The following is a 12,228-nucleotide window of genomic DNA, read 5'->3' as shown; positions in this document are numbered from 1 at the left end:
AAAAAAAAAAAAAAAAAAAAAAAAAATCCAGAAGATTATTAGTAACTACTTTGAGAACATGTACTGCAGTAAATTGGAGAATTCAGAAGATTGCTAGATACAGATGAATTACAAAGCTGAACCAAGAAGATATAAAAACTGTAAATAATATAATTGTAGAAAATAGTTTATTTAGTTAGCTTATGAGTAAGGCAGCTAGCTAGTGGAATGGCCTGAGATAGAGTGGGATGAGCAGCCATATTGATAAAAATTAGGAGTACACAGTGAACTAGGACTTTGACCAGGAATGAACATTCCTCAGGCAACATGGAATGTGGCCCTTTACTCTTACAGAGAGGGACCACCACCTATTGAACTCCGGAATTTTGAGGAAATTAAGATACAAGGAACTTCCTCTAACATGAAATACAGCCCATTCCCTCAGGATTTTTGAGGATACTATAGTGTAAGATAATTAGTTCTTTCTAAGATCCTGGTTCACTGTAAACTGTGAAAGAACTGGCTAGAGAGCCTGAGTTCCTATTGGCTTTTTTTCTTTCTTAATTTCACAGAGCCACCAATGATAGATGCCCACAAAATGATTAAGTAATTCCTGTACCCTACTTGCCTATAAGTAATTCTAAATTACTGCAATTCTAGTAAATTCTAAATGTCCACAAGGCTATGCAGCCACCCCATTTCTGACGCCTGGAAATCTAGGTGCTATTCTCCTCCGTATTTCCAATAAAATCTCTACTAACCTCCTCCTTTGGTTTGAGACTTCACTCTTTAGGATTTGAGGAATAATGAACCCAGTACACATGAGATCACAATAACAGGCAATGAAATTAAAACAGTGATTTAAAAAACAACAACCTACCAGCTAAGAAAAGCCCGGGCATGACTGATTCACTGCTGAATTCTAGAAGAACTTCAACGAATATCTAATGCTAAAATTCCTTCAAACTCTTAAATGAAACTGAAAGGGAGAAAGTACTCTCAAAGCCATTCATGGAAGCTAGCATTAGCCTGATTCCAAAACCAGACAAAGACCCAACCAAAAAAGAAAACTAAGCTGGGTGGGTGCCTGTAATCCCAGCATTTGGGAGGCTGAGGCAGGAGGATCTTCATGAGTTCAATGCCAGCCTGAACTGCATAGTGAGACCCTGTCTTGGTGAGGTGGGGAGAGAACACTATAGGCCATCCTCTAATGAATACAGATGCAAAAGTCCTCAACAAGATACCGGCAAACAAAATGTAACAAATCATCCAAAAGATCATGCAGCATGACCAAGGGATCCAATGATAATTCAACATATGCAAATCAATAAATGTAGTACATCACATAAATAGAAACAAGGACAGGGGAGGGGATGTAGCTCAGTGGTGCCACACCTGCCTCGCAAGTGCAAAGTCCTCAGTTTGATCCCCGGCACCAAAAAAAAAAAAAAAAAAAAAAAAAGAAAAGAAAAAAGAAAAGAAAAGAAACAAGGACAAAAGTGACATGATCATCTCAATAAATGCAGAAAAAGCCTTTGACAGAATCCATCATCTATTCATGATAAAAACTCTGAAGAAAATAGTGTAAAAGGACCTCTCAATCTAGTAAAAGCCATTTATGATAAACCTACTGCCAACATCATACTGAAAGCTTTCCTTCTAAAATCCAGAACAAAACCAGGATGTCCACCATCACCCTTCCTGTTGAAGACAGTAGCGAAAACATTAGTTGGGGCAATCAGGCAAGAGAAAGAAAAGTACAGGAAAGGAAGAAGTTGAGTTATCATTATTTGCAGACAACATGGTCCTCTATACAGAAGACCAAAAAAATTCCACCAAAAGTCTCCTAGAATTAATAACCAAATTCAGCCATACAGCAGGATACAAAATCAACAAACAAAAATTGGTAGTTTTCCCATACTCCAATAATGAACTCACTGAGAAAGAAATTAGGAAAACAGCATACCCAATGGCATCAAGAAAAACTAAATACTTAGGAATTAACCTAACCAATGAAATAAAAGACCTCTACAACTAAAACTGTACTACTTTGAAAAAGAAGATTGAAGAGGAATTTAGAAAGTGAAAAAATGTTCCCAGTTCCTGGAAAGGCAGAACTAATATAGTCAAAATGATCATATTTCCAAAACTGATATACAGATTCAATGTAATTCTAATCAAAATACCAGCAGCATTCTTCACAGAACTGAAGAAAACAATCCTAAAATTCGTACGGAACCAGAAGAAACTCAGAATAGCAAAAGCAGTCCTGGGTAACAGGTATCACAATCTGAAATCTCAAGTTATACTGCATTACAAAGCTACAGCGGTAAAAACAGAATGGTACAACCACAAAAACAGACATTGGGATTGATGGAACAGAAGAGAAGATGCAGAAACAACCCTAGGCAATTCAGCTATCTGATCTTTGACAAAGGGACCAAAGAAAAGGGACCAGAGAAAAGATAGCCTCTTTAATAAATGGTGCTGGAAAAACTGGTTTTCCCTATACAGAAGACCAAATAAGTCACCATGTACTAAATTAAAATCAAGATAGATCTTTAGATCAAAGATCTAAAGGTCAAAACAGAAACAGTCTTCTGGAAGATAAAATAGGTAAAAACTCTTGAAGACTTAGGTTTAGGCAAGGACTTTATAGACAGAGCCTCAGTTGTACAAGACAATGTATCAAGAATCAACAAATCAAATAATATCAGATTAAAAGAGTTCTTTTCTGCACAGCAAAGGAACTCACCAACAAAGTAACCTTGTAGAATGAGAAAAAATAATTTTTGCCAGCTATTCCTCGAACAGAGGAATAATATGTATAATATATAAAGAACTAAAAAAATTAGAACCTCCCCAAATAAAAAAACCCAATCAGAAATGGTCAACTAAAATGAATAGACTCTTCTCAGAAGAAGTACAAATGGCCAATAAGTACATGAAAAAAGTCTCAGCATCACTGGCCATTAGAGAAATGCAAGTTAAACCAACACTGAGATTCTTTTATCTTATTCCAAAAAGAATGGCTTTCATCAAGAAAACAAATAACAGGGCTGGGGATTTAGTTCAGTGGTTCTCCCATCTGTCTCATAAGCACAAGATCCCAAGTTTGATCTCCAGTACAAAAAATAAATAAATACATAAATAGCATAACATAACAAATGCTAGTGAGGTTGCAGGGGAAAACATTCTTCTACATTATTCATGGGAATATAAACTAGTATGACCACTATGTAAATCAGTATGGAGATTCCTCAAAAAGCTAAAACTAGGAATTCCATTTGATCCAGCTAATTCTCTGCTAGGTATCTTTCTGAAAGAATTAAAGACAACATTGTATAGCAATACATGCACGCCCATGTTTATAGCAGCATAGTTCATAATAGCTAAATCTTGGAAGCAGCCTATATGTCCATCAACGGATGAAATGATAAAGAAAATATGGTATTTATACATAATGAGTACTACTGTGCCATAAAAAGGATAAATGAGTCATTTGTAAGAAAATGGATGCATTATGAATAATGTTAAATGAAATAAATGAGACATATAAGTTTAAATATCACATAGTTTCTCTTATATGAGAAACCCCAAGTATAAAGAGCAAACTAAAAGACAGAAATAGAAAATAGGGAGTTAAGATCATTTGCAAATGGCAAGGAGACCAAGAGATGGAGGGAGAGGGGAGGGAGGAGAGAGGGAGGAGAGGGGAAAGGGATGAAAAACAATTATGTGTTATATACATGTACCAACTCCCTACAAGAAATGTAATCATTTTGCACTGTAAACATGTATTAATAAAAAATAAAAATTGAAAAAAATTTTTAAAGAGCAAGAAAATTGTTGCACAATTCAGCGGTTTTCAGTATATTCACTGAAATGTACAAATGTCACCACAGTGTAATTCCAGGACATTTTTACCACTCCAAAAAGAAGAACCATACCTATTGAGTTACCCCCAATTTCTCCCTAACTCTTCTGACCCTGACGTTCACTGATCTACTTTCTGGCTATATTTGCCTATTCTGGACATTTCTTATAAATAAAGAGGGTTTGTTCTTCTTCTTTGTACCTGGGATCAAACTCAGGATATTACACTTGTGAGGCAGGTGGTGGGAGAGGTTTAATATGTAGCCTTTTATAACTGGCTTCCTTTACTTGGTATGTTTGCAAGATTTATTCATGTTGTAGCATGTATCAATTTTTATTTCAATTATTGAAGGCTTGGGTACTTTCTGGTTTTGGTTTTTGTTTTTGAATGCAGGGCCTCTAGCACAGAAGGCAAACACACTACCACTGAGCTACACCCCAGCCTAGGCTTGAGCACTCCTATGCGCTACCCATCTGGCCCCATTTCTTTGATGAGTAAAGTAAGGCTCGAGTCACAAAGCAAGTAAGTTGAGGGAGACCAGACAGAAACCCAGGCCCTCACATTTGGTCTGAAACTATACATCCAGCAAAGAGAGTGGGTTAGTGGTAGCCTGGTGATCACAGGAGGGAGGAGTACAGTAAGGATCAGGTACTTTCTGTTAATGGCTGAGGACTTTGAGCTGGGATGGACTTTCCTTTGTCTCAGAGCCAGCAGGAGTTCTTGGCTGGGATTTCTCCGGAACTTGGTTGGTATCAGCAGTGGTAAGGGGTGGCTTGGAGAAATGATTATTGATGTTAAGTAATGCCCTTAGTGGGGAAGGAAGGGGAGGGGTGGAAATTGCCTAGGGGATGTATAAAGAGTCCTCTAAGAGAGCTTGCTCCTCTGAGTGTCAGCTGTTCGCAGAACTCCAGGGTCATCCTCTGAAACACATCCAGAAGCCCTTAGTACCACCTAGTCTTGCTGCCCTGTGCTGGCCCCCTAGGATATGGTGATAATCAGTCTGTCCCTTGAGGGAGACAGGAATGTCAGCAGGGTACACATAGTGTTCCTGTGTAAAGCTGGGCACTTGCAGCGCTATGGGAGGCTGGGAAAACCTCTGCCAACCTGAGCTACCTGGGGGAGGGTATCAGGGGGAGTTAACCAGATAAGGGATAGCAGGTTCTGAAGAAGCCAAATGGGAGGAGCCATAGGGGCCTGATCCTGGTCATGCAGCTGGTAAAAAATTTACTCTAGGCCAGGCATGGTAGTGCATGCCTGTAATCCCAGCATTTAGGGAGGGTGAGGTAGGAGGATCACAAGTTGGGAGCCCAGCTTGCCAGTTGGATCAGTTTAGCAACTTAGGGAGACCTTGTCTTAAAATAAAAAAGGGCTGGAGATACAGCTCAGTGGGAAAGTCCTGGGTTCAATCCCCAGTACTAGGGGGGTGGGGGGGGGACAAAAATGAGAAAGAAGAAAGGGAAGGGAGGGGATAGGAGGGAAGAGATTTTCACTTCAGAGGTTGGGAAGAGTGTGTGGTAGAGGGGAGGAGCCAACGAGGCCAGGGAGACAGGGATTATTGGGGTGCCTGAGGGCAAAGCCATAAGAGGACCTGAGGGGTATTAGAAGCAGGTTGGGTTGGTGAGGAGGTCAGTGTGCTGGAGCTGAGTCTGCCCAGCCTGGCTGACACTCCCTGGAGACAGGCAGGAGCCGCTGGCTGTCTCCATCAGAGACAGAGACTGGGTGGCCTTGGCAGCTCCTGGTAACTGAAGCCGTGGGAGTAGATGAGGTCCTTCCCACTGGGAGAACAGAGAAAAAGGTTTCCTCCCAGGATGAACATGCACCTGGGGGAAAGGAGGGTCCAGAGCCAGAACCAGCCAGTCCTGGCTGAGGTGCATGACCCTGCAGTTTCATTTCTCTCTTTCCAGACTGAAATGGAATTTCCATTCCTGGTGTGCATGGTGAGAGGACTGAGGAGAAGGGGCGGGCAGAGGACACACGGGGATCAGTGGCAGGGTCAGGGAGCCCTGGGAGAGGAACATGAAGGTGGAGGTCCTGGCTGTGGGTTTCCACTCCCAGAACCTATACCTGTTTGGCCTGGATCCTTGTGGTAATGTAATTCCTGCATGTTGCCCCATACACGCTGCGGCACAGTTGTTAGTTCTTTTGAAAGACTCTGAGACTGAGGCCCACAGAAGAGCCTGGAGTGGCCCCTGCCTCAAAGCAAATCAGTAGCCAGGACAGGATGAATCCAAGTTTCTCCTTTCTGCCTAGGAATGAGGGGGCAGATGCAGTGGCTGATGGGACCATAGAAACTAATCTTGGAGGTGCAGAGTGAGATCATTCCACCCCGTCTGGAAAGCTGAGAACACAGGAATATATACACAGACATTCAAAGGTATCCATATCTTGTGGAGTTTAGAAAGCCCAGTGTCCCACATACACACCAACCCTGTAGGAGATAAGCTGAGTGCAACAGCATCCTCACTCCACGCTGTCTCAGGCCCTGGGCTTGGTCTGCTGTATACCACATGCCTTCCTGGAGAGCTACTGGGGCAGACTGTACCAGACAGTTCCCAGCAATTAGCAGTCTCATGGTCATTCTGTATTCCCAGCAAGCCCCTAATGCACCCCCCCACCATCCCTGGAGGCTGTAATCTGTGGCTCAGGTTGGCATTTGGTGGGGGTGTTGAGGGAGGGAGTGGGAGTTGAGCAGATGCCCTGTGAGTCCCAGAGGTGGGAGTAGTGCGCAGGCCCATATGGTGTGGCTTGTGCACTTAGAACATGGCATCTCAAGAACTCGGCTCAGATGCCTCAAATTAACACTGCCTTCAGGAAGCAGGCCCTCCCCTCCTGACACCACAGAGGTGTCCACAGGCTCCCTCTCCTCTGTCCATCACAGCCCAGACTCAGAAGCACTGGAGCCCACTGGCTGCAGGAGTCAGCTAGCATCTCCTCCAGAGGGCCAGACAGTGAGTATTTTGGGCTTTGTGTGCCATATGGTCTCTGTGGCAACTACTCAATTCTGCAGTTATAGTTAAAGCAGCCACAGACAAGACGTAAATGACTGAATGTGGCTGTGTCCAATAAAGTGCTATTTATGGATACTGAAATTTGACTTTCATATAATTTCCCTGTGTCACAGATATTCTTGCTTTGATTTTGTCTCCCAGTTATTTAAAAATGTAAGAACCATTTTTAGCTTTCAAGCTGTACAAAAATACAGGCTGTAGGTCAGGTTTGCTGAACCTGTGGGTTATAGTTTCCCAACCCCCGGGTTAGAGCAAGGCCTCTGGGTGTGTGAATTCTGGCTTTGCTGTGTAACCTTTGTTTCTAAATCATTCTATGCTTCAGCTTGTGTGTGTGTGTGTGTGTGTGTGTGTGTGTGTGCGTGCGCACACATGCATGTGTATATGTGTGGCCCTAAGGATCACACACCCAGGAGCACTGTACCACTGAGCTACAACCATAACCCTTTTTATTTATTTTATTTTGAACCAGGAATCAAACTCAGGACCTGGCACTCGCAAGGCAGGAGTGGTGCCACTAAGCTAAATCCCCAGCCCTATGACCTTTTTATTTTATTTTGAGACAGGGTCTTGTGAGTTGCCTAAGTAGGACTGGAATCTCCATCCTCTTATTTCAGCCTCCCTTTAGCCTCCTTGCAGTCTTGCTCTCCATGCCCAATTCGGGCTTCAGATTGTTCGTCTGTCCAGTGAGGTTGATAACGATAATCCTTTGGGAATGTAAGATAGTATTGCCACTTTGGAAGTACTTTGGCACTTCTTCAGAATGTTAAATATGAGAGTTGCCATATGACCCACCAAAACTACCACAAAGAATGTACCCAGGAGAAATGAAAACATGTGTCTACACAAAAACACATCTGTAGTAATGTTGTTACTCATAACAACCAAAAAGTGGTAGCGACCCAAAATGTCTATCAGCTGATGAATGGATAAACAAACTGGAATATCCTTACAAATGAGTACTATTTGGCCATAAAAGGAATGAAGTACTAACACATGCTACAACCCAGATGATCTTTGAAAATATAATGCTAGGTGAAGGAAGCAGTACAAAAGGCCACATATTACACGATTCCATGACAAGGCCCATCTGTGGAGACATACAGTGGATTGATTAGTGGTTGCCAGAACCTGAAGGGTAGACTGGGCTAAATAGAGGCGTGGCTGCTAAGGGGTATGGGACTTTTGCTAGGCTGATGGACATATTTTGGATTACACAGTGGTAATGGTAATGGTATATGACTCTGTGGATATACTAAAAATTGAATATACCAAAAACTGAATCGTATACTTAAAGAAGTAAACTTTATAGCATATGAGTTATATCTCAATAAAAATAATGTCAATAATGTTTCCTTCCTTCCTAAAATTGCTGGTAGCATTAATGCAGGGAAAGCACCGGGACTAATGCTGGTCACCCCTTACTGTTCCAGGAAGCCACCAGGTCTGACCTGTTCCCATTGTCTCTGAGGCTTCAGACAGGACCTAACTTTGGGTTCTGGAGTCCCACAGCACAGACCAGGGTTTGAGTTCTGCATCTGCAACATGAAATCATCTTCATAATAACGAGCTCATAGGTCTGGGGAGCAGAAGGTGCAGACACTCAGGGTGTGAGTGCCCTAAGCTGATTCTGTCTGGTCACAGAAGCCAAGTCACCTGTTTGGTCTGCAGGTTGCCAGGCTGGGATAGCGGCAGTTTGACCTCCCACTGCTCCCCCAGCCTCCCATGGCCCCACTGGGTGGGGATCCCCAGGCCCGGAGACTGAACACTTCAGGCCCTGCAGCAGACATCCAGATCCACTACCCATGGCTGTATGACAGCAGACCAGGCATCGCCCTTTCTTTGTCTGAGCCTCATTTTATTCTTCAACTGTCAGACGGGTTTGGGACACCATACCTGCCATATTAGGTGATTGAGACGGTGAGGTGGAGCAATGAACATAGAGCATTTGCCCAGTGCCTGCTGTATTTTAAGTGCTCAGTGCATGTCAGCTTTTATGATAATGTATTTTAAAATATTTATTTTGAAAGTCTGCTATTGCCAGGCACTGCTCCAGTTATAGGGATATAGCAGAGAATCAAATAAACAAAAATCCTTGCTGTCATAAAGCATAGTGGGGTAGGCAGATAAGAAACAAAGTAAGTAAAGTAAATTATTCTTAAGAACATGACTGAGAAAAGAAAACAGTGTCGATGGGAGCTTAGAGAATGTGGGAAGGGGTTCCAGTGTTGTAGAAGATATTGAGAAAGTCTCACTGAAAAAAGGACATTTGAGCAAAGACCTGAAAAGAGGAGCGAAAGAGGGAGCCATGCCCTTTCTAAGGGAAGTATCCAAGGCAGAGGAAACAGCAGTATGCTAGGCAAGTGTGAGGCATATGGAAGAGGTCAGTGCAGCTGGAAGGGAAAGAGTAGGGAGGATGAGGTCATGTTCAGGTGGCAGGAAACAGTCACAGGTGGCCCTGGCTCCAGGTGAGATAGGACCACTCCAGGGCTTTGAACAGTTGCTACCACACATAGACTTAGGCTACAGTAACATGTACAGTGTAGAGTCTAACTCCTTGCCCTTTCCCTGCCTTACTGCGCTGTGCTTCCTCCCACAGGACCAGCTGGGGGCCTCCATGGGTGCTTGAGAGCCAGGCGACAGGGCTGCAGGGACGAGCATGGTGAGACACCAGCCCCTGCAGTACTATGAGCCACAGCTGTGCCTCTCCTGCCTCACAGGCATCTACGGCTGCCGCTGGAAGCGCTACCAGCGCTCTCATGATGATACCACACCGGTGAGCTACCCAGGGGTGGACTCTGAGGGACCTTGTGGGCCCCAGCAAATCCACAGGCTGTGGAGATGGGGAGTGAGCTTACTTACTCGTTACTGGGTGGCTCTGAACAGGCCAATGGCCCTTCTGGGTTTCAGTTTCTCTCTCTTAAAATGGGCCCGTACTATTTCTAGAATCTGCTTGGCCAGGTGGGCAGGGAAGGAGCCCATCCCATCATAGATGTGGCTGGTTGTTGACTCTCCTCTGACCGTGTGGGGACTTGGGTGCTCCAGAGGTCTGGGGCCCTCCAGGAGGAAGGAGTTACCCTAAGGTGAGCAGAACCTCCCAGCTTCCAGACCTGGCAGATCTGGAAGGGCAGGCAGGTGGTGGCAGGAGGGTGAGACAGGAGGCCCGGCCATCCTGGAGCCTGGGAGCTGGCAGGGCCATGGCCTGGCAACAGGGCCCCGTCACCTGAGCCACCAGCCTGCCAGAGCTGGCAGCAGGTGTGAGCAGGATAAATAGGGCCTCCTTCAGTGCTGGCCTCCCACTCCAGGCCTGAGCTGTGCTTCCGTCCCCGGGGCCATCAGCTGGTGGATCTAGTTTCTTCTCTGAAGGAACCCAATTCCTGTGTGGTGTTTATCTAAAAGCTTTGCTGCCTGGAGAACAACTTTCCTCCTCCCTCCTGCTTGTCTGAACAAAGAAGCCAGCTTTCCAATTCAGCTGTGTCCCAGACAGGCTGAAGTGACCAGGGGAGGGCATGGCTGAGGTCAAAGGCTAAGTAGGCTGGCCTGTCTGGGCCAGGACACCAGCATAGCTTGTGTGTCTGACCACTCTCTTCTGCCTGTGCTGGCGAGGGGTCGGGGCTCACGACACCTGAATGGTGAGAAGCACCAGGGTAGGCGCAAGGCCAGACTCCTTGCCACGTCCTCATTTTCAGCACAGAGGCAGCAACAGGGCCAAACTTGACTATGGCAGAAGTCCCATCTCCCCACCCCAGGCCCCACCGGGGGACGGCTCCCAGTCATACCCTGACAGCACACCCTGGGAAGTGACCAGCACAGTGCCAGCCGTGACTAGCCATTAGGATGAGTCATTCCAGCTGCCTGAGCCTCAGCTTCTCCATCTCTGAAGTGGGAGAGAGCTGGGTTAATGACTTCAAAACTCTGGGGCTTCTGTGCCTTGGCCTAGCTCCCTTCCAGCCAGGCACTGGGGGCAGGCAGCAGGCCTGCTTGGCCTGGCCCTCCTCTGTCTGACAGGTAGGACCCTGGCTATGCTGGCATCTGTGTGTCCTGGGAGCCAGTGCTAAGCTGACACCCACTGCTGTTCACTCCAGTAGGCCCACGAACCATGAGGAGACAGAAGCCAGGGAAAGTAGCGACTAGGGCAGGGTCACAGAGTCATAGGAACAGGGCACTGACTGGCCAGTGGGTCCAGCTGCTTTTGGGATGGGGATGGGGTGACAGCTGAGACAGAGGGAGAAAGGTGACTGAGTACTCAGGCAGAAAGTCCCTTAGCCCTCAGTCAGACCCTTGAGGGAGGAATGTATGTGTCGTGGGTGTCATGTCCCTCAATGGAGCTAGGTCAGCCTGTCACAGACTGTGGAGGTAGACAGGTTTTGGCAGTGGCCAGCACAGGGCTTCAGGTGGAGGAAGTGTGTAGGCCGTGACTGAGAGCAGCCAGGGTCTGGGGAGTCCCAGTAAGGGGCCGAGGCTGCAGGAGCAGGGGGAGCCAGGAGCCAGGCTTGCTGGGAAGGAGACAGCATGGCAGCCCCTCTGCAGAAGGGGCTGAACTCACCTCAGGCGACCCAGCTCACAGCTGAGGATGAGCATCCTCGGCACGCCCACCCTCCTCCCCATACTTGCTTGCACGTCCTTTCTCCTCTTCTCTCCCTTCCTGCTGCCACAGCTGGGCCAGGACAGGAGGGAGTGCAGCTGGGCTCTGTGACCAGGCACAGTGAAGGGAAGAGCGCCGCTGCCGCCACCATCACTGTCTGAGCGGATGAGACCACTGTGAGCTGGGTAGTGCTAGTAAGGTTGGGGCCCGGGACCTCTCCTTTGCCGCCTTCCCCTCCGTATCCCCGCCCTCTCTGAGCCTCCCCTATGGAACAGGGCCTCGGAGCACGAGGAGTCCCAGAGGAGGTTCATTCTTGTCTTCTGAAAGTGCAGTGACAATAGTGGTGAAAGTTAACCGGGTACCTACTGAGTGTAGGGATTGCTCCGGGCTGTTTAATGGTGTGCCCACTTCATGAATGGAGAAATCTAGCTTCTAGAGGATGGAGGCTGGGAGAGCTGGGTGTGTTGTGATAATGTCTGTGAGCGGGAGTGGGGGTGGGCCTTACGAGGTTGCATGGTGGAGAAGAAGGAGCACTGGGGCACAGTAGGGAGGGAGGGATGTGCTGGGATGTGGGCTGGAATTGAATCCAGCCTGGGGGCCAAAGGGGACCCAGGGGAAGAGCTCAGGATAGTGCCCTTTCCCTCAAACCCCTGTCCTTCCCACCTGCAAACACTCCCATCTCCTCCATGCCTTTGCTCATAGAGCGACCAGTCTGGAACCCAGAAACTGGGGAGCACAAGGTGCGCTTCTCTTCCCTTCTCTCCTCTCCTCTTCTCCTCCCC

The 12,228-nt window shown here is 46.5% G+C and overlaps 1 protein-coding gene across 6 annotated transcripts in view; it reads left to right on the top strand.

Moving 5' to 3' along the window:
- Positions 1 to 12,228, top strand: part of Gdpd5 (glycerophosphodiester phosphodiesterase domain containing 5) — a 93,991-nt gene that overhangs the window by 41,114 nt on the left and 40,649 nt on the right. For 3 of the 6 annotated variants that reach the window (XM_010603309.2, XM_010603310.2, XM_010603308.2), the window contains one exon: positions 9,461 to 9,637. In XM_010603309.2, coding sequence (XP_010601611.1) covers positions 9,521 to 9,637 — 117 coding nt within the window. In that variant the 5' untranslated portion in view covers positions 9,461 to 9,520. Of the gene's footprint in view, positions 1 to 6,106; positions 6,231 to 6,646; positions 6,805 to 9,460; positions 9,638 to 12,228 lie in introns of those variants that run through there. The other 3 variants (XM_033764224.1, XM_019204399.2, XM_033764225.1) reach the window with 2 other exon arrangements.

The sequence above is a fragment of the Fukomys damarensis genome, unplaced genomic scaffold (genome assembly GCF_012274545.1).
Source record: "Fukomys damarensis isolate Sample0158 unplaced genomic scaffold, DMR_v1.0_HiC HiC_scaffold_16, whole genome shotgun sequence".
NCBI classification, from domain to species: Eukaryota; Metazoa; Chordata; class Mammalia; order Rodentia; family Bathyergidae; genus Fukomys; species Fukomys damarensis.
The sequence above is the reverse complement of the archived record's forward strand: the minus strand, read 5'-3'. Positions and strand labels throughout refer to the sequence as shown.